We start from the raw sequence: 26,012 nt of genomic DNA, 5'->3' as shown, positions 1-26,012 counted from the left end.
GCCATGAGGTAGATTAGGCAAATACCAGGTGTCATTCTTGAGTATAGAATTATACTCATCCTGCATAGCATGCATCCAATGATCATCATCCTGTGCTTCCTCAAAGAAAACATATTCCTCCTCATTACTGAAAGTAGAAATGAGAACATGATCCACATGAGAATAATCTGCATGATGAGAACCTGCACGAGTTTTGCTAGGTAAAGGAGCTGCCAACTTGCTATCCCTCAATGTCTGCACAAGCCATTTTGGCATATGCCTAGATTCTTCCATGGCTGCTCTCTACTCATCCACTACATCCTCAATAATTGCCTCATCAAAAGATTGATTTGCAGGCTGATTTTGCACTTGCAAAGGCTGAATTTCAGCACTTGGTTGAGCATTCAATTACTCTACATATGGCTACCCTCCATAAAACAAAGGTAGGAGCGAAACAAACATGTCCTGTGAGCATACATTCTACTGTTTTTTGCATGAAAGCATGGGCGGAAGTGAGTTTTCGACAAAAACAACATCTCTACTTACCAAAATCCGCTTTAAGGCCGGATGGTAGAGTCTATATCCCTTACTTTCTGAACTGTATCTCACAAATATGCATTTAACTGCCTTATCATCAAGTAGAAATGAGAACATGATGTCTGCACAAGCTATTTTGGCATACGCCTAGATTCTTCTATGGCTGCTCTCTCCTCATCCGCTACATCCTCAATAATTGCCTCATCAAAAGAGTGATTTTGCACCTGCAAAGACTGAATTTCAGCACTTTACATTCTGCTATTTTTTGCATGAAAGCTTGGGCTAATCTGAGTTTTCGACAAAAACAACATCTCTACTTACCAAAATTCGCTTTGAGGCCGGATGGTAGAGTATATATCCCTTGCTTTCTGAACTGTATTCCGCAAATATGCATTTGACTGCCTTATCATCAAGCTTACTGCGTTGTTGCTTAGGCATAAGAGCATAAGGAAGACATCCAAAAACACGCAAATGAGCCACAGAAGGCTTTTTGTCATGCCCAGCTTCATAAGAAGTTTTAGACTGCAAGGCCTTGGTAGGGCATTATTCAACACATAGTTGTCTCAAACCAAAAACCATGAGGTAAATCTTGGGCTTTCACCATACATCGTGCCATCTCCATGAGAGACCTGTTCTTCCTCTCAGCCACACCATTTTGGTGATGTGTGTATGGCATTGTGCATTGATGTCTTATTTTTCAGCCATATATGCATGAAATTCCTTGGACATTGACTCTCCCCCTCGATCTGAACGAAGGGTGCCAACTTTACATTCACATGCATTTTCAGCCATGGATACGAAGTGCCTAAAGCACATAAAAACCTCTGACTTCTGCTTTAATGGATACACCCAGCTATATCTGGAGTAATCATCAATAAAAGTGACGAAGTAGAGATATCCCCCAATAGATGGTATCCTCATAGGACCACATACATCACTATGTATAAGCTGTAATTTCTTAACAGCTCTCATAGATCCATCCTTTGGAAATGATACCCGATGCATTTTACCAAGAATACACCCCTCACATGCATGTCTAGTAGGGTCTCAAGAGTTGGCAACTCAGACACCATATCATGCCTTTGAAGGCGTAACAACTACCATAATTGAGATGGCCAAATCGTGCATGCCATAATTCTGCATCACTCATAGCACGAGTCATAGAGACTGAGCAAGCATCATGCTGCAACTTCTCAAATATATCTATCTTGTATAGGCCATGAAACAAGGTACCTGAGATAATGATAGAATAACTATCATTTCTATCGTGAACTGTACATCTGTCATCCACAAATTTCACCATTAAGCCTGACAAGGCTAAGGCTAAAACTGACAACAAGTTCTTCTTAATGCCTCGCACATATAAACTTTAGAAAGAGTAAATGCGTCCCCATTTGCAGTAGTGAGCACAACTCTACCAACTCCTTTGACAGGATATGAGGAACCATTTGCACATGTGACGGATCCTGCACTTGGGACAGATTCCAGAGATGAGAACAAATTTTTTTGTGAAGTAACCGTTAAAGTACCAAGTATCTGATTCTGCCTACTGACATGCATACATCATGAACAGAAGGGTGATAACTGCAATGTACAGTCCATGCCCAATCATCTTGAGCAAAACTTGCAGATTCCTTCTTCTTTGCACTTGGTGCATATGCATCAGCCACACAGCCATGCTCGATTCTTTCTTTTTGCCCTTCTGTAGCCTTTTCTTGCACTCATTTATGTAGTGCCCTGGTTTCCTGCAATAGTGACACTTGTCCTTCTTTTTAGTCTTATCACCTTCTTTCTCTGCATCCTAACCTGAGGATTCTGATTTTGGCTTATAGCCACCATGTGAAGAAGCTTTACATTTGCCTTTCTGACTGGCAACAAAAGCTTGGTCACCAACTCGCATAACAGATCTGTTTTGCCTAGATTGCTCTTCTTGCAAGAGTACTGAAACCAGCTCGTCAAATGCAAGGGCATTTGGATTTCCCTTCCTCATGAGTCTAAGGGTAGAGACAAAACTCTGATAAGAATCTGGCAATGCATTGAGAACTATGGGCACCAATGTACTATGAGGATATATCTCATCCACACTAGCGAGCTGCTTCTTAAAATCTTTGATCTTGGTCAAGAAGCTGTCCATTGAGTCTTCCTCATTCATGTGCTCAGACTCCAACTGTTTGCGCATGCAACACGTGCTTCATTGCGCACCTTGTATAATGCAGCAAGTGCATCCCATGTCTGTTTTGAAGTCTTACATGACGACCGAATATGAGGAATAATGCTTTGCTTCACAGACAGTGCAAGCAATGCATGTGCATCTCTTCCATTCCATCTCGTTTGAGCAGCAGTGGGAGGTACTGGTGGTGCATGTGGAGGAGCCACTTCTATATCAGATTCTACTTCAGATGTACCTGTAGCACCTGGTTGCACTGGTAGTTGTGAAACAGGACGAGTTTCACTACCATTCACCACATTCCAAAGGTTTTTAGCAACCAGTATATGCCTCATCATATAAGACCACAATGGGTAGTTAGTCCCATCAAGTTTGTTCTCAGCAGACAACATGTTGAATACATCACTACTGCCAACCATGACTGTCTACTAAATGCAAAATCTTTCAACACACTGCAAGTACTCAGTATTCATTGAATGCAACCCTGGATGGCTGCCAACTGACTGAATCACTTTCAAAGAGTATGAAAAAGAACACAGAGTAGAGAATAGAGTGTTACTAGCGAAAGTATGATGGTCGATGTTGTTGAAGACACTTTAGATGTTGCTGCATACCAAATCTTTGCCGCTGCACAACCCAAACACGCAAAATCGAGCAAAACTAATCCAAAATGACGCCTCTCCAGAACGTCTGCAGAAACCTTGCGGTGTCCAAAACGCGTCCGAAAAGCACCCGAATTATGCCGTGGACCCCGAAAAATTTGTATACATCACACTACAGTATATGCCGTGGACAGAAAAACAGGATCGTGAGGAGGGAGGTAGACTACTAGATCAAGTGTCAAGGAAGCTAGCTCTGATACCAATTGTTGGAATTAGGGTTAGGGTTGCAACAATGCACACACACAAGATAGAGAAGCTTGAGAGCACACAAACTCACTAGATAGAATAACCAAATGTGTGTCAGATACAAAAGGTAAGTACACACCCCAAAATGAGGAGATAAGAGGGTGTACATACGCACGGGGGAAAAAACCTCCTAGTGAGGGAAAAAGTGCCCCGGCGGTCCTAAGTGTGTTCACACACATCACTACCATATAATTCTACGTTTACCTCCTGCCTCTGCAACCCCCACAACTTGCATCCCCGGCTTCTCCTGCTCTTGTGCAACGGAGGATTGCCCCCAAGATTCCATGATGGCTGGAAACCAATGTTCGTGATTCTTATCTCTCCGATATGGAACTTCATCAGCTTGTTGATTCTTCAGCACAATCTTTGACACGGGTACGAAGATTACCTCAGCTTCTTCATTCTTGTAACCTCGCCCTTATAAGTACAATGATATAGTCATATGAGCCTACTATGGCTAAGGAGGCTCTTGCTCTTCCGGAATGGCGGGCAGCCATGGAGGTTGAGATTGATTCCATTGAGAGGAATCGTACAATGGACGTTGTTCATTCATAATTCATTCAACACTTTTCAATTCTTGGATCGAGTGTTGGATCTCTCTTGGCTGTCTACTCTCTCTTGTGTGATCTTTATTTGCTTCCACTTCATATTCACATATTCTCACACAATCTGCATATCAATCTCTGTGGGAGGCGGAACTATTGGAACTACCCTCTACTCGAAGAGTCTTGGGCGTAGGTTTCGACGGGGAGAAGTCACAGCTCATCCTAGGACAAAGGCATGCTAGGTGGGCGCGGATCCTGTCATCCATGTGTCGCCACTTTGTCCGAGCTCAAGAGTAAGCATACCTGAACTCCACCTGTCCCAATGCAGGTACCTGTAGGAGGGGAGAAGGGATACTGCTACTGAGATATGAAGGAATACAAAGCTGGAGGACACCACCTCCCCGCCCTGATCTCTATGACCTGAGCGCCATGGGCCAAAGATGGGTAAGCACGTCGGTGATGCGCAGATCATATAGATGATGCGAAAGTTCATTGCCTGTCCCTGGATGGCGGCAGACACTGATTCCGAATCCCATTCTGTCTTTGGGGCTGCACTCAAGGGGAAGAAGAAGATCATCGTGCCACTTTTTAGCGTGGATGGCTTGGAGTGATGAAACACCACACAGATTGAATGGGAGCCACTGTCTCCATGGAAATATTAGTTCCTTCGACAGGGAGACATCGGAAGAAATTGTAATCCATTGGCTGCCCAAGGATCGGGGGGCGGGGGGAGGGGGGGGGGGGGCGGGGGGGATGCACTTGGCGACTTTGGCGGGAGAGCCCTCACCGGGGCGGCGACGATGGTCATCTCTACTGGCTCCGAGAAGCGATGAATCAAGTGGTGGACTAAACCTGCTGGCTACATCCGCTCTAGGTCTGGCGTGGCCAGAGGGCTGTGGGAATGCTCAGGAGATGGGGAGGGAGGGGGGGTGCAGGCTCTGAAGAGGATGGGGCAGAGGGGGCTGTTGCGGGGAGAGTTGGAGATGAGAGTTGGGGATGCGGAGGGGGTGGGAGAGGAGGCGGATTGGGACGGGGAAGTTGGGAAGAGGAAGAGGGAAGCGGCAGTGAGGAATCCTCTAGAGAGGGAGGGTCGAGGAGGGGCCCGCCGAAGGCTCGGTGGGGCCAACCGGCCTCACTGGAATCTGAGAACTTGAAGAGGAATCTCGACGAGGTAACGGCCTCCAAACCTAGGGGGCCGGAGGTGAGGTAAATGCTCGAAATAGTTATGTGATAGAACCATATCCTCCTCTGCTCTGCAAGCTTGTCGTGCTCAATGGCGCCGCTCAACTCTAGAAGTCGGCTGGCAGCTCTAGCGCGGGCCAACGGTTTTCCACTCTTCAGCATCAGTGAGAGTTGTGGTCGGACCCTGGTGCTCTGCTGCCTGAGGGCCTGTATCCTTCTTAGCCCCCTGAGGAGGATCTGAGCTGGGACCCGCCGGGGGGGGGGGGGGGTGGGACACCGGAGGCGGCGGTCTCCTGGATTGGCGACGAGGACAAGCTCTATCGAGATGTCCCATCTGCCTGCATATGAAGCATTGGCTTGGGATGCCAGAGTACTCCACTCTGCAGAATGGGGGCTCCCTTGAGGTAGGGAAGAGAGATGATGTGCTGCACTATCTCCGGGGAGGCTACGCATATGCGTAGAGGTGGAATCTTGGCCGCCCGAGCGAGGGCCGAAGCGGTAGTGGGGGGATTCCATCACTCCCGATAGCACCACCAATCACTGGGAGAAGAGGAAGGTATTCCTTCTTGAGGCCTGGGAAATCCTGAAACAAAGGCTAGTGGGTCGCGGATGCTAGGTCGAAGCCATGTTGCCACCTTGCAAAGAAGGCCCGGGTCGCACGCAGTGCGATAGGGCTCAGCTGCGTGACTCTATGCGACACGCGCCTGGCGACCCAAACTCAACCTGGTAGTAGCCACGCCCCAAAGGATGAATACCAGTAATCTCTCCAGGCACACCAAGGAGGCTAGCCTGTAAAAGATCTCTGAGCTGTCCGCGCGCCGGGCGGTTATCAACAATCTTGCACACTAGAGTGGAGGCCTATAGGGATGCTACCCTCGAAGCGAGGAGTTGGAGGTCTGCTTCTGAAAAGGATAGGCAAGGGACGGCGGCCTCGGTTGGGGATGACGGAGTGGCTGCCATGGACTCCTCCTGAGCGATGAAGACTAGAAGAGGCTGAAGCTTGCTGAAAGATAAAGATGCCGAAGAACTGAGAAAACTGCCTGCTGATTACGGAAGGGAAGAGGTGAGAATGGAAGAGGCGAACCCAAAAGGGAACACGGGAGGGGGACGGAAGAGGTTGCAGGGGTGAGGCGGAGGGAGGCGAGGGAGGGGTAGCAGTGTGCTGGAGAGGGAGGTGGTGGGAGGAGAGGGGGGCAGCAGGCAGGTTTAGGGGAGGAGGGGGCGGCAGCCAGCAGGAGGGGAAGGCACCATGGGTGACAGGGGAGAAGAAAAGGGGGGGGGGGGGGGGAGGATGGCGGGTGCAGGGGGGAAAACAGGGATGCGAAACAGCGCAAAGGGGAGTGGAGGGGGGGTGTGCGTTCTCAGCTCCACTCACGAGCTATCACTCCTCATAGGGCATGGACCACATGTTGGTTGGCATGTCATGGACTTTCTTCTATATGGATGCATTACCGCCATTTCAATACATCGATCACAAGCAGCCATGAGACTGAACAAGAGAGCAAAACTGAGTTTTTAAAGGCGACCTTTTGTAACTTGGTTGAACATAATGCCAATCAATACACTTAAATACACTAAGATTTGAAGGACACTTGCTCATATACAAGAAGTAAATTGCTGAATTGACAAGAGACACATAATGAGCCGGAACGGCCGACCCCTCCCTTGAGTAAATTGTATTACTATTGGACAAATTCAATACATAGCTTCACGGGCATCCATTGCCAAATCCTCCATGCCAATGCATATGAAATTCAGCATTTAGAAACAATGGTATGTCGATGTAGATCACCAAGGAGCTGCCTTGATGCCCGGTCCGACTTCAGTGCCCATATTCTCTACCATTGGCTCTATGTTCTACCAAGCAAGGTATCAACATCTTCAAGAGCACATAGGACAAGAGAAATACTACACACGGCGGCTAAATAAGGAGTCCTGCCCTTCTACTGAATAAGTAATGACAACACATTGTCCAATTAGCTTACCAGTCTTCATAGAAGTTGTTGCAAGCGGAAGCCTTCGCGTTGGAAGCTTTAGAAGTGTTGATATCTTTGATTTGCCGCAATCCTTCGCAACAAAAGTCTTCAAGAGGATGAAGGGAACCCTGGGAAAGCTTCCCCTATGGTTCAACTTGAGAAAGGAAGGCTGAAATTAGGGTTTTCAGCAAAAAGACCAAAAATTACAGCAAAAATGAAAGCTGTTTTGCTGAATTTCAGTAATTGGGAGTGAGTAGGAGAGTGACTAGCACTTGGAAACACTCTTGGAAGCTTGGAAAACACCCTATCAAGTTGGGTATGGCTATGGAGAGCTTGGAAATGGAGAAAAATGGTGGAAAAACAGAGTTTTTAGCCTCCAAAAATCCTCATGAAGAGAAAACACGAATTTTCTCTTAATAAGTAAGTGAATTGGGGTCCAATCAGGTGAGGGGACATGGGGAGATGCCCATTTATGAGTAAAAAGGGAGGATCAGGTCCTGCACATTGAGTCTTGTCCGCCTCTTGACTTCAGTGAGTGTGAACTTGGAAGCGGTCATAATTTATAAGTGACTTCTGGGCGCCCAAACATTAATGAAGTGGGAACGCACTCACTTATAAATATTGGCTAAGTCCTAAGGGCTATTTGAGCCTAGATTGGGTAATACTTACCACCTGTTCACACAACCATGTCAACAGACAGTTTCACACGCACGGTTCACGGGCGGGCGTACACACATAGGTCACGCAAGCATGAAAACAGCATGCAATTTCATTTGCATGCAAATACATAAAGATGCTATGCAATGCAGCATTGGCATGAGCAATTTCCGTTCATGAAACCATAAAAGACCAGGCGTTTCCAGGCAAGTATATGCGATACCAGACCCAGTGGAAAGCCAATCCTCCAGGCGTTTTCGGGCATGTACACAAAGGCACAAGTCCCAGCGAAAAGCCAAGTCCTCCAGATATTCCGGGCATGATAACGTCAAGTCTCAACGGAATATCATATCCAACTATACAACATGACACGTGTCAATCACATGCATAGGCACATTCCATAAGCCATGGACACCAATCCAATATGTACATAGTGTGAAAGCAAGAGTGAACCATTCGGGTGGCCAAATGGTGACATTCCCCCCCGCTTCTAAACGATTGTCCGCATCTGAAATGCATCCAACTATGTCTGAAGCACATGCGGGCAATCTTTGAAGAACTCTTCATCTACCCATTTAGCATCAATGGGAAGATAGTTCTTAAACTTCACAAGGTAACGCCTCACAACTTTGCTTGCAGCAAGCTTGCGTTCCTTGTGATACACAATCTGCTCTGGCTTCAAGATCTCCTCAAGCTCATCCACTTCTGGTGGATCCTCAATGACCATTTCCCTGGGCTCCGGCCCTACATACTTGCGAAGGAGACTCACATGAAAAGCATTGTGTATGTGCCAATGACTAGGTAATGCCAATCTGAAAGCCACTTCATTGATCTTCTCAATCACTCGAAAAGGCCCATAGTACATGGTTGCAAGCTTAGGATATGCACCCTCTTTGCGAGGCCTCTTTGCAAGTCTTGCTTTCTCAAATTTCAGCAATACCCAATCATTCTCTTTAACATCCAATTGCCTTCTATGCTTGTCGGCAGCCTTTTTATGCTTGTCTTGTGACCTTGCAATGGCTGTCCGCACCTGAGCAAAAGCAATATCCAAGTCTCTTATATACTCATCAGCTGCAAATATCTTATCCTTTGTGCGAAGGATGGGTGGCAAAACCACCTTACCATAAACAATCTCAAACGGGGCCTTTCCCGTAGATGCATGCACTGTGTTGTATGCAAATTCCACAAGCGGTAAGTATTTCTCCCAAGAAGACTTCTGATCCGCCACATAACATTTCAAGAGATCCAACACGGCTGAATTTGCAGCCTCACTTTGCCCATCCGTTTGAGGGTGATAAGCTGATGAGAAGTTCAATTTGGTGCCCATATTATCAAATAAGACCCGCCGAAAGAGACTTGTAGTCTTGGGATCTCTATCCCCCACAATGGACTTCGGCATTCCATGATGTTTGAACACTTGTGCAAGATATATTTTAACCATATGCTCAGCTTTGATGGTCTTTTTGACCGGCAAGAAATGAGCTTGCTTGCTAAACCTGTCCACAATTGTCCAAATTGCATCATTACCCTGTTGGGTACGTGGCAAGTCCATAATGAAATCCATTGTAATACTTTCCCATGGCTGCGTAGGAATAGGCAATGGCTGAAGCAAACCTGGTGCCTTTTGCCTATTAAATTTGACCTTTTGACAGGTGATACATGCATGTACATATGCCTCTATGTCCTTCCGCATACCTGGCCAAAAGAAATACCGTTCAATCATGTGCGTAGTAGGCATTATGCCTCTATGACCAGCATATGGAGGAGCATGGCACTTATCCAAAACCTTTTGCCTCATGTCAGACACCACACATAGGCAATTATCTTTCATGAGATAACCCTCTTTGATCACATATGAGGCATGTGCATGACCAGCCATCAAATCAGCCCAAATAGTGGCAAAATCAGCATCCGTATGATACAAATCACGCATGGTAGACAAGTCCCCATGAGAGGCAACCGAGACAGCTGCTACATACGGCTTTCGTGACAATGCATTGGCCACTACATTCTTCTTTCCCGGGGTGTGCAAGATCTGAAAATGAAACATAGAGAGGAAATTGGCCATCCTCATATGCTTCTCTGACAACTTAGTTTGAGTAAGAAAATATCTCAAACTCTGGTGATCTGTCTTCACAGTGAAATCAGTCCCAAGAAGGTAATGTTTCCATATAGTAAGTGCATGAATTACAGCCAAGAGCTCTTTCTCATAAATACCAAGAGATAGCTCTGCATCATGCAATCTACGACTCTCATAAGCCACGGCATGTCCCTCTTGATTAAGGACAGCTCCTATGCAATTTCCAGATGCATCACATTCCACACAAAAAGGCTTTTGCAAATCCGTAACGATTAACACTGGACCATGAGTAGTTGCATCTTTCAATTTAAGAAATGCATCTCTCTCTACATTAGTCCATTTGAACACGGCCTTCTTCTTTGTCAAATCATGTAAAGGAGAAGCGATCCATGCAAAGTGCCGAATGAACCTGCGGTAGTAAGAGCATAATCCAAGAAAACTACGGATCTCATGCACCGAACTCAATTCGGGCCAATTCCGAATTACATCAATCTTTGCAGGATCCATCTGCACTCCATCTTTGGACACAAAATGCCCAAGATAATGTATCTCTGACAAGAAGAACTCACTCTTCTTTGCATTTATGAAGAGTTTATGCTTATGGAGCTCTTCAAAAACAATAGCCAAATGAGCTCTATGCTCTTCTTCGGTCTTCGAGAAGACTAGGATGTCATCAAAGAAGACACTTGTAAATTTCCTGTATCCTTGGAATATGCGATCCATCATTCTATTGAATGTAGCCGGGGTATTTGTAAGACCAAAAGGCATAACAAGATACTCATAAAGCCCAAATGCTGTCTTGAAAGTAGTTTTGTGTACATCCTGAGGCACTACGTGCACTTAATGATATCCACTCTTGAGATCAATTCGGCTAAAGCATGCCGATCCATCCAACTTGTCAAGGATGTCGTCTATGCGTGGAATCGGAAACCGATTCTTGATGGTAAACTTATTCAAAGCTCTATAATCCACACACATACGAAAGGATCCATCCTTCTTTTGAACTAAGAGGACGGGTGAACAATATGGGGAAGAGCTTGGCTGAACCAAACCCTTCTCAAGAAGCTCATTTACTTGCTTCATGATCTCCTCTTTTTGGGATGCACTTACACGATAGGCTGGCCTATTAGTTGGTGAGCTACCCGGCACAAGATCAATGCGATGAAGCCTATCATTACAAAGAGTGTTTACATGTACATCATTTTCCTCAACAGGATCTCGTAAAAAAATCAAGTACGCAAAAATACTCTTTTTCATTACTTTCTTAATTTGTGCATGAGATACAAGGGGAATGGTATCACCCTCTTCACCAGCATCAATTACATGTTCTTGGCCTTTATGCATGAAGGAGATCCTGTTAGTCTTGTAAGTCTTGCACGGATGAATACGTGTATGCCAAGGCTTTCCAAGCAATACATCACAGCCATTCAAAGGCGCCACAAGAAAATCCTCATGATCCACATAGCCTTGAATGTGTATGCGCAACTTGCCAAAAATAGGCATGACCTGCACTTCTCTACCAACAAAGGCAGCCCCTGCTTCAATGTGGACCCATGTCCTCCACTTCAATACCCAAAGTAGCTGCCATCTGAGTGGATATGAAATTTTCAGATGCACAATCATCAAACATGAACAAAGCGGGCTGATCTTTGAGCTGTCCCCAAGCTTTACATACAACCCTATCTTTGCTATCATGTGAAGTGTTGCCCTGCACATCCGGAACCATATGCACATTAGGCTTCGGTACATTAGCATTTTCAGCTTTGTTCTTCTTATTTGGACATGCTCTTGCCATGTGCTCAGTGCTGCCACAAGTAAAGCATTTGCCTTCACGCATATATTGCTCCTCCTTCTCAGCACTAAGACCAAAGTTTGCCGGCTTGTAAGGGCACTTTTTAGCAAACTTATTTTCAGCTTTTGGACCTGATTTGGCTTGGTTTTGGTCCCTTTTAGGTGGCTGTCTATCATTTTGCAGGTTTTGGATAGCCCTCTCTTTGCCTTGAAATGAGGTTTTAGCCTTATTGGTTCGACTCAATTTGAGTTTCCAATTACTCGGTGGCGGTGGCGGCAGCGATTAATTGGTGTAAGGTATGACCAGGATACATTTGTAATCCCGCTTTGTACACGGGTTGCAATCCCAATTGAAACCTTCTCTTCCTTTCCGCCTCGCGGTGACATGCATAAATGGAGACACCTCCAAGAGCACTTTCCAAAACTTTTGTACATATGCATTTACCGATTCCCCCTCATTTTGCTTTACCCAATCCCACTTCATCATTATCTCATTCAATGCATTGGGAGGCAAGAATTGAGCATAGAACCTCTCCTTGAACTCTTCCCATGATCTAACAGGATTCGGTGAGAGCTGTGAGCCACCAATGGGCAGCAGTGCCTTTCATGAACATGCTTACATGCCGGATCATGGATTTTTGAGTGAAATCCTCATCACTGAAAGCAATATCAAACTGGGCAATAAAAGCAAGTGCCTTTGATGCATCATATTCCCCATGATATGTGTCAAACTTCACAGATTTGTCTCCGGCTTTGAAGTCACGAGACTTTGATGCATGTGTGTGCATCTCAACATGTTTTCCCCCATGTTTATCCATTGGGACAGCCCCTGTGGCTGGCATCATTTTTGGACCAAAAGGTGATGCATAAGGCATAGATACATGTGCCCTGTAAGCATGAGGCATGGCTGGTCCCTCAACATGCATTGATACATTTTCAGCCATAACTTCTCCCTCACGAGCACACTCGAAGGCATGAGTGGCATGAGAGATACGCGGAATACCTGCACCAACAGAAAATTGCAGCTGTGCATGCACATTTTCAGCCGGCAATGGCATTTGACATACATTTTGACCACTGCCATAAACATTGTATCCTTCACGGGCTACATGAGGTATTCTTGCATGGCGTGAAGTGATTGATTGTTCCTCTCCCATAGCATGGAGATTTATCCTCTTAGACATAAGTTCTTGTTCGGGCACCAGTGGGGATTCCAAGACATGTGGGATGGTTGCCTTTTCTGCATAGGCATCCTCGGTACGAGCCAAGTATGCACGTGCTGCATCCCTCGGTTGCATGTGCAACTCTTGAGCAATCATTGTCATTGCATGATCCATATAAGATTCAGCTTTCTTGGCCTTCAAACGATGATGTACCAATGGATCCTCGCGGCGATAGAGATTCAATTCTTCTTGTTGTGCATGGAGAAGAGCCTGCATACGAGTAAGTTCAACCCTCAAGACTATGGACTCTTCTTCTTGCATCTTCTCTTTGCCACGGGACGGCTGTCCCACATATTCATGTTCCCTATTGTGCACCACATGAGTTTGCTCATCCTGTAAAGCATTGGAGGCATGCATTTCATTGTCCCTGCCTCTTCTATTAGCATCTCCAACATTCATTGTATGGCTGTCCATAATGTTCTAAGTGTAAAGATAGCTAGTGTTCACGGTGATCGTCTCTCACGATAGAAGCGAAAGAGAACCGTATGCTCTGATACCAATGTAACTTGGTTGAACATAATGCTAATCAATACACTTAAATACACTAAGATTTGAAGGACACTTGCTCATATACAAGAAGTAAATTGCTGAATTGACAAGAGACACACAATGAGCCGGAACGGCCGACCCCTCCCTTGAGTAAATTGTATTACTATTGGAGAAATTCAATACATAGCTTCACGGGCATCCATTGCCAAATCCTCCATGCCAATGCATATGAAATTCAGCATTTAGAAAACAATGGTATGTCGATGTAGATCACCAAGGAGCTGCCTTGATGCTCGGCCCGACTTCAGTGCCCATATTCTCTACCATTGGCTCTATGTTCTACCAAGCAAGGTAGCAACATCTTCAAGAGCACATAGGACAAGAGAAATACTACACACGGCGGCTAAACAAGGAGTCCTGCCCTTCTACTGAATAAGTAATGACAACACATTGTCCAATTAGCTTACCAATCTTCATAGAAGTTGTTGCAAGCGGAAGCCTTCGCGTTGGAAGCTTTAGAAGTGTTGATATCTTCGATTTGCCGCAATCCTTCACGACAAAAGTCTTCAAGAGGATGAAGGGAACCCTGGGAAAGCTTCCCCTGGTTCAACTTGAGAAAGGAAGGCTGAAATTAGGGTTTTCAGCAAAAAGACCAGAAATTACAGCAAAAATGAGAGCTGTTTTGCTGAATTTCAGTAATTGGGAGTGAGTAGGAGAGTGATTAGCACTTGGAAATACTCTTGGAAGCTTGGAAAACACCCTATCAAGTTGGGTATGGCTATGGAGAGCTTGGAAATGGAGAAAAATGGTGGAAAAACAGAGTTTTCAGCCTCCAAAAATCCTCATGAAGAGAAAACACGAATTTTCTCTTAATAAGTAAGTGAATTGGGGTCCAATCAGGTGAGGGGACATGAGGAGATGCCCATTTATGAGAAAAAATGGAGGATCAGGTCCTGGACATTGAGTCTTGTCCGCCTCGTGACTTCAGTGAGTGTGAACTTGGAAGCGGTCATAATTTATAAGTGACTTTTGGGTGCCCAAACTTTAATGAAGTGGGAACGCACTCACTTATAAATATTGGCTAAGTCCTAAGGGCTATTTGAGCCTAGATTGGGTAATACTTACCACCTGTTCACACAACCATGTCAATAGACAGTTTCACACGCACGGTTCACGGGCGGGCGTCCCCTAGTCCGGAACTACACATAGGTCATGCAAGCATGAAAACAGCATGCAATTTCATTTGCATGCAAACACATAAAGATGCTATGCAATGCAGCATTGGCATGAGCAATTTCCGTTCATGAAACCATAAAAGACCAGGCGTTTCCAGGCAAGTATATGCAATACCAGACCCAGTGGAAAGCCAATCCTCCAGGCGTTTCCGGGCATGTACACAAAGGCACAAGTCCCAGCGGAAAGCCAAGTCCTCCAGATATTCCGGGCATGATAACGTCAAGTCCCAACGGAATATCATATCCAACTGTACAGCATGACACGTGTCAATCACATGCATAGGCACATTCCATAAGCCATGGACACCAATCCAATATGTACATAGTGTGAAAGCAAGAGTGAACCATTCGGGTGGCCAAATGGTGACATTCCCCCCCCCCCCCCCCCCCCCCCCCCGCTTCTAAACAGTTGTCTGCAACTGAAATGCATCCAAATATGTCTGAAGCACATGCGGGCAATCTTTGAAGAACTCTTTATCTACCCATTTAGCATCAATGGGAAGATAGTTCTTAAACTTCACAAGGTAACGCCTCACAACTTTGCTTGCAGCAAGCTTGCGTTCCTTGTGATACACAATCTGCTCTGGCTGCAAGATCTCCTCAAGCTCATCCACTTCTGGTGGATCCTCAATGACCATTTCACTGGGCTCCGGCCCTACATACTTGCGAAGGAGACTCACATGAAAAGCATTGTGTATGTGCCAATGACTAGGTAATGCCAATCTGAAAGCCACTTCATTGATCTTCTCAATCACTCGAAAAGGCCCATAGTACATGGTTGCAAGCTTAGGATATGCACCCTCTTTGCAAGTCTTGCTTTCTCAAATTTCAGCAATACCCAATCATTCTCTTTAACATCCAATTGCCTTCTATGCTTGTCGGCAGCCTTTTTATGCTTGTCTTGTGACCTTGCAATGGCTGTCCGCACCTGAGCAAAAGCAATATCCAAGTCTCTTACATACTCATCAGCTGCAAATATCTTATCCTTTGTGCGAAGGATGGGTGGCAAAACCACCTTACCATAAACAATCTCAAACGGGGCCTTTCCCGTAGATGCATGCACTGTGTTGTATGCAAATTCCACAAGCGGTAAGTACTTCTCCCAAGAAGACTTCTGATCCACCACATAACATTTCAAGAGATCCAATACGGCTGAATTTGCAGCCTCACTTTGCCCATCCGTTTGAGGGTGATAAGCTGATGAGAAGTTCAATTTGGTGTCCATATTATCAAATAAGGCCCGCCAAAAGAGACTTGTAGTCCTGGGATCTCTATCCCCCACAATGGACTTCGGCATTCCATGATGTTTGAACACTTGTGCAAGATATATTTGATGGTCTTTTTGACCGGCAAGAAATGAGCTTGCTTGCTAAACCTGTCCACAATTGTCCAAGTTGCATCATTACCCTGTTGGGTACGTGGCAAGTCCATAATGAAATCCATTGTAATACTTTCCCATGGCTGCGTGGGAATAGGCAATGGCTGAAGCAAACCTGGTGTCTTTTGCCTATCAAATTTGACCTTTTGACAGGTGATACATGCACGTACATATGCCTCTATGTCCTTCCGCATACCTGGCCAACATAGTTTCCACGAGTTTCGGAAACGGGGGTGCGGAGCACGGCGGGAAACGGAGTTTCGGAGTTTCGGCCTTCGGGAAGAAACGGGGAAACGGAGTTTCGGTTTTAGGGTTTAATACATACATATATAATTAATAAAAACATTACAAAAGCTTGAAAAATACATCTTTGCTTAAGTTCAATGTCAAAGACTCAAATGATAGATCAAAATTCAGAAATGACAACTGTAGGCTCAAGCCTCAAAAGAGTCAATACAAAACAAGATCCATCATCCATCATCCATCATCCATAATCCATAATCCATATGTATAGACTATAGTAAATACAAAACATGATCAAAAAATATCATGTGGCTGGCAGGCTGGCAGCAGCTGCTGGCATGACAAAATCCTAGAGCTAAGTGCTCCAAACATCACTCATCAAGATCATCCATGGAGGAGTCATCCTCCGACTCATGAGAGTCAGGCTCAGATGAAGAAATGGTAGGATCGTGGTCCTCTGCCTCTGCTGAAGTGGAAGCGATGGATCCCCCCCTCTGCCTCTGAGAATGGGTGGTGCAGCGGGTGTTGTGGCTCAGCACTGTCAGCTCCTCATAAAGCAAGGTGTACATATCACGCTCATTCCGTGGGATCTCTGGGATGAACCTCTCCCTCATGATGTCGATCTTATCCACATTCACCTGTGAAGGCTCCGGATTCCTCTCAAGGAGCTGGAGGTTGCAATGACAAAACACCAACCGCTCTAGCTGAGCGGTACTCAGCCTATTCCTCTTCTTTGTATGGAAGAGGGCCCAAGTGCTCCAATTCCTCTCACATGGACCCGAACTGCAATCCTGTGAGAGCACTCGAATGGCGATGCGTTTCTGTTATTGAAATGCACATACAATTAGAAATTAGAACTAAGTGGAAACAAGAAAGATGCACATTGTACAGTGTACTATGTAAACTGTAGTTAAGGGTAGTGAATTACCAGCGTCGGAGCACAATTTCCATACTTCTCCCACCATGAGACAGGCTGTAGTTGAGTCTCTCGAAGCTTTGCAGTCTCTCGACCAAAGCTCCCTGTCTGGTTGCGAAAGGCCAAGAGATCATCCTCTATACATTTCAGCATGTGCACATTACCAGATGTCAAGTTCCTCATGTATGTCATGAAGCCTTCTTCTAGCTCCTCATTCTCGTATTGCTCCTCATCTCGCCACAAAGGATGCAATACATGTGCTACTGCATGAATCGGCCTGTGAAACCAATCCCATCGCCGATTCCACACAGCCTTGATTTCATCAACCCTTTAGAGATCAAACCATAAGATAAAAAAGGACAAAAAACAAGAGTCAAGAGTCGAGACCAATGTAAAGACTCAAGAGTAAAATAAAGATAAGAAGTAAAGCAAGGGTAGCCATGACTGAGGAGACTTACTGCTCTGCTCTCAAGTAGTCTTGCTTGTTGAGAGCCTCCCCAATCTTGTCCATATACTCGTATAAAAGGCCTAGAGTACTGCCCTCCATGTCTGTAATGCGTAACACTGTGTAGATGGGGTTGAGAGTTTTGATCAACCCCTCAACCTCTACCCACCACTCCTCTCTCATGACATCACGCACAAAAGCTCTTGCCTTGGGGCTCTCTCTCTGATCCCACTCTAGCCATTCATTTGAGTAGACAGTGCGTACCAACTCTCTGCGGACTCGCAGGAGTCTCTCAAACACAATGAACATGTATGCAAATCTGGTGGCTGCAAGCTGCAATAGCTCAAGAGTGCTGTAGGCCCGATACATGCTCAAGACTTTTGGCCTCTTCTTCACAAACTTCACCATGCTTCGTGCGGTGCAAAAGATGGCTTCAACCCATTGTATTTGACCTATGTCCTCAATCAATAAGTCGAGGCTGTGTGATGCACAAGGGGTCCACACAATGGCTAGAAATTCATCCTCTAGCATAGAGCCCATAGACTTACAATTACTTCCATTATCTGTCACCACCTGCACAACATTCTCAGGCCCAACTTGCACTATAGCCTCCCTTATATGTGTCCAAATAAATGCACCTGTAACTGTGAGACCTGGGAGGGAGGCATCAATGGCTTTCAAAAACATAGTGCCTTTGCAGCATGACACCAAAACATTGTATACATTTCTCCTGCGTACATCTGACCACCCATCACACAATATAGTGCAGCCATACTTTTTCCATGTTTCCTTCAAGGGCTCTAGCTGCACTTCTATGCATGATTTTTCCCGCTTTAGCTCTCGTGTCCGCAGAGCCTCAGATGTAGGGCCATCCCACTCGCATCCAATGCGGCTGATGGCCCTCATGGTCTTCCTCCATTGATTTGTCTTGGCCACATGAAAGGGAATGGCACACCGTATGAACATCCGGGTGAGCTCCCTAGTTGCCTCTGCAATTGCTTGCTTTTGAAATCCTGCTTGGATGCTAGCCCTTTGTACAGTATTTATTGGAGGGGTGTCTTGTGAATGTGATACATCACCTGGCAAAGGAGTCCTCCTTGCATGCACACCCGACACTGAGGTAGAGGAGAAATCTGATCCTATGTCTCTGCCTCTGGCCCTCTTTGCTGCTGCTGCTTGACTTGAACCAGCTTCATGCTCTTGACCACCCATTGCTGTAGATACTTCCTCTTCGGGAATGGCAAAACGCTTTTGCCTCCACATTTCAAGGCTTTTCCGAACATCTAGAGGAACAGAGGGGCATGGCCCTACATCTTTGTTTGGAACATGAGCAAGATGGTCCTTCACATGGGTGATACTCCACGTTTTGACCAACCCACAATATTTACATCTCCATTTCTTGGAGCCACCAGATCCTGCATAAGCCCCCACTTGCTCCACATGCTGCCAAAAAGGATCCGGAGTCCGAGCCATGTTACTTAACTTACTTGTGCGGTTCGAGGTCGGAAGACTCGGAGAGATTCGAGAAGTGGAGGCTGTTTTTCTGGTCCTGCAGGCTGCGAGCAAGGTGTGGACTCCTTCTTGCTTGGTAGAGCTTAGATGGCAAAGGTGGAGGCCCCAAGTAGAGAGGTAGAGGGCGTGGTAGAGGGCTGATGTGGAGGTAGAGGAGTAGAGGGCAAGGTAGATGGCTAGAGCAGCTCCAAACAGGCGGCGGAAAGAAGGCGAAAAATGCCGGCGAAGAGAGCACGCGGGTTTCTAAACCCTGGAAAAAATAAAAGTTGGAAACGCCGTTTCCGTTTCTGGAAACGTTTCCGAAACGTTTCCACGTTTCGGTGCTCCAGAAACGCCGTTTCCGGAAACTATGCTGGCCAAAAGAAATACCGTTCAATCATGTGCGTAGTAGGCATTATGCCTCTATGACCAGCATATGGAGGAGCATGGCACTTATCCAAAACCTTTTGCCTCATGTCAGACACCACACATAGGCAATTATCTTTCATGAGATAACCCTCTTTGATCACATATGAGGCATGTGCATGACCAGCCATCAAATCAGCCCAAATAGTGGCAAAATCAGCATCCGTATGATACAAATCACGCATGGTAGACAAGTCCCCATGAGAGGCAACCGAGACAGCTGTTACATACGGCTTTCGTGACAATGCATTGCCCACTACATTCTTCTTTCCCGGGGTGTGCAAGATCTGAAAATGAAACATAGAGAGGAAATTGGCCATCCTCATATGCTTCTCTGACAACTTAGTTTGAGTAAGAAAATATCTCAAACTCTGGTGATCTGTCTTCACAGTGAAATCAGTCCCAAGAAGGTAATGTTTCCATATAGTAAGTGCATGTTCTCATAAATACCAAGAGATAGCTCTGCATCATGCAATCTACGACTCTCATAAGCCACGGCATGTCCCTCTTGATTAAGGACAGCTCCTATGCAATTTCCAGATGCATCACATTCCACACAAAAAGGCTTTTGCAAATCCGGAACGATTAACACTGGACCATGAGTAGTTGCATCTTTCAATTTGAGGAATGCATCTCTCTCTACATTAGTCCATTTGAACACGGCCTTCTTCTTTGTCAAATCATGTAAAGGAGAAGCAATCCATGCAAAGTGCCGAATGAACCTGCGGTAGTAAGAGCATAATCCAAGAAAACTACGGATCTCATGCACCGAACTCAATTCGAGCCAATTCCGAATTGCAACAATCTTTGCAGGATCCATCCGCACTCCATCTTTGGACACAATATGCCCAAGATAATGTATCTCTGACACGAAGAACTCACTCTTCTTTGCATTTATGAAGAGTTTATGCTTATGGAGCTCTTCAAAAACAATAGCCAAATGAGCTTTATGCTCTTCTTCGGTCTTCGAGAAGACTAGGATTAGCTAAGAAGTCTAAAAATATGGCAAGAAATTCTAAAATTTCGGGGTGAGTAATTATAGAGTTGTACATAATGAATATTGCCTAGCCTTATCAAGATCATGGCTAGCGAGATATTCTGCCCGAGTCTCTGTGGTTGATTGGTTTTGACGCGAATACCTCGCCCTCCAGAGAACCACATATGTTGACGTCACTCTACTGGATCAGGAAAGTATAGATGCTCAAAGTGACAAGCGAGTCTCACTCTGCTTACTCAGGTTGTAGCAGAGTTGATGATATTTTCGAAGGCAAAGGCGATCATATCCTGACTCTAGGAGAGTTCAGGAATGCTAGACGGATTTGGGGTATCCATCTAACAATCCAGTTCAATTTATGAGTTTTCAATTCATGAAGTTCATTTCAAACATAATTGTAACAAGTGAAAACATTATTTCCCAGATTTACGTTAAAATTTTAGGCAATTTCTACTGCTATTTCGTAAGTTTACAAAAACGCTCTAATACCAGCTGTGAGACTCCTCTTCCCCCTCAGCACATCGGATTCTCGGTTGCTAGCAGTAGCGGAAGTAGCTTCCTCTTGCGCGGGGCAGGGTTTCCCACTTGGGACCTCACCCTCGAATGTCCGGACACGAGACTAATCTGGTGGTCATTCCGAAACCGAAACCGGAAAAATTTTCCTTGCCCGGAAAACGGGGACGATTCCACCTTTTTTATTTTCTTAACGAATTTTCTAACGGGCTCAAGAGATTAAACTATCCTTCACCTGATTAAACTAGATAGAAAGAAAACTATCACTGATTTAATTTGAAGAAATCAACGCTTTTTCCTAACCGAAATCAGGCACAGTCGTTGATCTAATCATCTCAGGAAATCAACTCTTTTTTCCTAACCGAAATTAGGCACAGTCGTTGATCTAATCATCTGAGGAAATCAACTCTTTTTTCCTAACCGAAATCAGGCATAGCCGTTGATCTACTCATTTGAGAAATTCTTTAGGGTTTTATTTAACCACTCAAATTCTAAGCGTATTCCTATTAATTTAATTTAATTATTAAAACTCCACTGATTCTAGCCTAACCCCATCCGGCCCATGGGTAAAGAAGACACCTGTAAATTTCCTGTACCCATGGAATATGCGATCCATCATTCTATTGAATGTAGCCGGGGCATTTGTAAGACCAAAAGGCATAACAAGATACTCATAAAGCCCAAATGCTGTCCTAAAAGCAGTTTTGTGTACATCCTGAGGCACTACATGCACTTGATGATATCCACTCTTGAGATCAATTCGGCTAAAGCATGCCGATCTATCCAACTTGTCAAGGATGTCGTCTATGCGTGGAATCGGAAACCGATTCTTGATGGTAAACTTATTCAAAGCTCTATAATCCACACACATACGAAAGGATCCATCCTTCTTTTGAACTAAGAGGACGGGTGAACAATATGAGGAAGAGCTTGGCTGAACCAAACCCTTCTCAAGAAGCTCATTTACTTGCTTCATGATCTCCTCTTTTTGGGATGCACTTACACGATAGGCTGGCCTATTAGGTGGTGAGCTACCCGGCACAAGATCAATGCGATGATCTTCCGGTCGTACAGGTGGTAACTCTTTTGGTAACTCATTAGCAAAACAATCATTGTGCTCTAGCAAAAATTTCAGCCTATCATTACAAAGAGTGTTTACATGTACATCATTTTCCTCAACAAGATCTCGTACAAAAATCAAGTACGCAAAAATACTCTTTTTCATTACTTTCTTAATTTGTACATGAGATACAAGGGGAATGGTATCACCCTCTTCACCAGCATCAATTACATGTTCTCGGCCTTTATGCATGAAGGTGATCCTGTTAGTCTTGTAAGCCTTCGGATCAATACGTGTATGCCAAGGCTTTCCAAGCAATACATCACAGCCATTCAAAGGTGCCACAAGAAAATCCTCATGATCCACATAGCCTTGAATGTGTATGCGCAACTTGCCAAAAATAGGCATGACCTGCACTTCTCTACCAACAAAGGCAGCCCCTGCTTCAATGAGGACCCATGTCCTCCACTTCAATACCTAAAGCAGCTGCCATCTGAGTGGATATGAAATTTTCAGATGCACAATCATCAAACATGAACAAAGCGGGCTGATCTTTGAGCTGTCCCCAAGCTTTACATACAACCCTATCTTTGCTATCATGTGAAGTGCTGATCTTCATTGCATAGGTTGCATGTGAAGATGGGCCTAGAGGTGGATCTCACAAGGGAGAGTTGGAGCTCTAGATATGTGGGTTGCATGTGAAGATGGGCCTAGAGGTGGAGCTCACAAGGGAGAGTTCAGAGCTCTAGATATGTAGGTATGGAGGATATAGAGAAAAGAGGAACATGCTTTATTCCATTATTCAACATATTATGAGAGTCGAGACTAAAAAGCACTATCATTGTTTGCTCAGGGACGGGATTGGTCCTCTAGGGAGAGTCATCAAGTATGAGGAACAGAGATGTGCAGCTCTCAATGTGCATGAGGTTTGTAGGCTAGGGAGGAACTTTGCACAGTTGCATGTGGGAAGATAGCAAGGAAAGACTCTACTTATTTCTTTTTAGGGTAAATTGAGGGAGCCAGATAACACTAGCCAACAGGACTGTTCACTCAGAGTTGGGATTGAGGCCCACCCACAGGGGACTTGTCTCGACTCTCGAGACATCTCAGACTTGGATCATCCCGGGGATCACAAAGAGTCCAAAGGAGACAGCCACCACATAGCAAATGAGGGCAGATTAGGATTGTGGATATGTTCCATGGACACATTGAGCATTCACCATCAAGGTCCTCAAAAGTTGATATTCTTTTGTAACCTTATTCCTTTGACAACGGAGTGAACTTGTGGCCTTGGTCCAGACACCTTCTTTACTTTTTTGCAATGTGTTTGAGGTTAGATTCCCTTTGTATATCCACTGGGTGGGAACCTTTATTATGAACAGTCCACTCACTTGTATGGATTTTGGGGCCTAGACTCATTGTTCATGGCCAACATAGTTATGACTTTCGGGCAATGGGGACATAACAAGCCTCGATGTTGGCTCTCTTAGGGCCTACCACACCAAGGAGTGAGAATAAAACTGGGGCTTAAAAGGTTTATGGAAGAGAATTATCTAGATAACTCAAAATAGAGGTTTGATAGGTTCTTTTTAAAGGTTTTTGAACAGTCTTTCAACATTGGAGTTCCTCTACAGGTTTACGATTTTCTTTGGGAGGGACTCACAAATACCCTCTTAAGTGAGAGCAGATAAAGATACAGATGTGTACATTGCATTGATGTTGTGCTTGCATCTTGGCAAGCCATGATACATTGACCCTCTTCTATGAGTGATTCCTCTATAGGGACTCTTCTCATTGCAGCCGATAAATTATGGCTGAAAATTGCTCACGTAGTCTAAATTAGAAAGGAATCCAGTGCAATTGCAACCCTGAATTAACAAGTCTCATCAAAGTCACTGTTGAAGGTAGACTTTTGAACTGCCTAAATGATTGATCTTTTCTTGGTTAAATCAAGGATCTTAGACCTACCATTTGCTTGCACCTTACAGCTTGATTATTAAGAGAGTTTGGAGACGGGGATCAACATCATTTAGACACTGCACAACAGGGACAACATTGGGCTTTCCGGGGAAGAGAAGGGGGGGGGGGGTGGTGTTGCCCATCTTGGCCATCTGCTTGTGGTCTATGAATAGAAATCTCAGAGTGTTCCGTAGGCACCTTGTCTCTCATGAGCATGAGCATGATAGTATTGAATGTTTTTTGTGATGTAAAGTGATTGTTCATCATTTTAAAAAAGAAGACTGTTTTTGATCTAATGTCCACCTTACAGGAACAGGTCCAGCCTCCCGAAGTTGTCTGTAAAGACTCGGGAATGTGCTTGAAAGCAGTACCTGAAACAGATGTTTATGATGTAGTGATTTGTGGAGGCACATTGGGCATTTTGTGGCTGCAGCTCTCACCCGTAAAGGTTTCAAGGTGGCTGTTATTGAAAGAGGGAGATTGCAAGGGGTATGGAATACTTGTGTGCTGTTTAAGGATTGCCGCGAGAAATGGGGATTTCTGTTAACTTGTGTCCACTTCTCATTTTCAGCGTAGCAGGAGTGGAACATATCTCGAAAGGAGCTTGACGAGCTTGTCAAGTCTGGCATTTTGTCATCTGATAGTATTCAGGACGTTATTGCGGTAGAATTTAATCCTGTAAGCATCGTGAACTTGCAGTACGTTTGATCTGAATAAAGCTGAGCTGTGTTTGGATTATTTTCCAGATGCCCTTTTTTATTTGCAGAATAGATGCGGATTCAAGGGACTTCCGGAGGTGTGGGTAAAGGACATTCTGAATCTGGGTGTCTCGTAAGATCCTTACTTCTGCTTTAATTTTAGATGGCATGCTAGTGTGTGTGTGTGTGTCTGTTCCTCCTTGATACATCCCTCTCACTGAAGTAGCATCATCGGTTTAGCTCCCTTCCACTCCCTTCCAAAAATCTTTCCATTAGTAAAGAGAAAGTTCATTGAGGAGTAAAATATGATCCCTCTAATTAGATGTCTAAACAAAGTAAGGGGAAAGGGTGCTCCCTCCCTAGCTGGCCACTCTCAAAGGGAGGTTACAGAAATGGAAACGGAAATGACAATTCCAAGGGAGTTGAAATGGGGAAACTCTACATTAGCAAGGGGATGCAAAATAAAGGGGGGAGAAAGAAGAAGAGGGAGAGCAGAAATACATAGAGATGCAAGAAAATAGGAGAATATATGACTGGAAACTTGGGAAAAGGAGATTGGTGAGGAAAAAGAACAAAAGAGCGGCTAGTATCACCTTGAAATTGGGGTTTTGCAAGGGAATCTATGGGAATGGCCGAAAACAGCTTGGGGGAAACAGGGAACGCATTGTTTCGGAAATGGCCGAAATGCATTTTGGATCTTTGGACCCCTCAAATGGCTGAAACTGTCCTAAAACCCGGAGTTTCGAGAGTTTCCCACGACTATGGGATGGGGGGATAATTGTAATGCCTAGTGCCTGCTGTCAGTGCTTAGCCCTAAAGATGCCCTGAAGGCTTTTCCATGGGCTTTGATATATATATATGCTGCGTCAAGCTGTTGCAAGGATTTGCGCAGTCTATTCAGGTACTTGTAGTTGTGGGAGCTTCCAGGCTGTGCTGATATTACTTTCTGCTCCTCCATGGAAGGGCTGTTCTTGCTGACAAAGAATAACTGAACTTTGTATGAAGTTGTTCTAGGGTTTCTAGAGAGTCAAGCTAGAAATTGTGAAGGCGAAGAGATATTTGGAAAGAGCTGAAATGTAAACTTGTTCTCAGGAGCAAGAGTGATTTTGAAGGCTGGCAT

The 26,012-nt window shown here is 45.0% G+C and overlaps 1 protein-coding gene across 1 annotated transcript in view; it reads left to right on the top strand.

Annotated features, from left to right (window-relative positions):
- Positions 1-26,012, top strand: part of LOC147637667 (Lycopene beta/epsilon cyclase protein) — a 76,766-nt gene that overhangs the window by 10,330 nt on the left and 40,424 nt on the right. Inside the window, 4 exon segments of the mRNA XM_086799005.1 lie at positions 24,505-24,610; positions 24,613-24,683; positions 24,771-24,872; positions 24,961-25,020. Coding sequence (XP_086655131.1) covers positions 24,505-24,610; positions 24,613-24,683; positions 24,771-24,872; positions 24,961-25,020 — 339 coding nt within the window.

The sequence above is a fragment of the Cibotium barometz genome, chromosome 6 (genome assembly GCF_041138505.1).
Source record: "Cibotium barometz isolate CiBa-2024 chromosome 6, ASM4113850v1, whole genome shotgun sequence".
NCBI classification, from domain to species: Eukaryota; Viridiplantae; Streptophyta; class Polypodiopsida; order Cyatheales; family Cibotiaceae; genus Cibotium; species Cibotium barometz.
The sequence above is the reverse complement of the archived record's forward strand: the minus strand, read 5'-3'. Positions and strand labels throughout refer to the sequence as shown.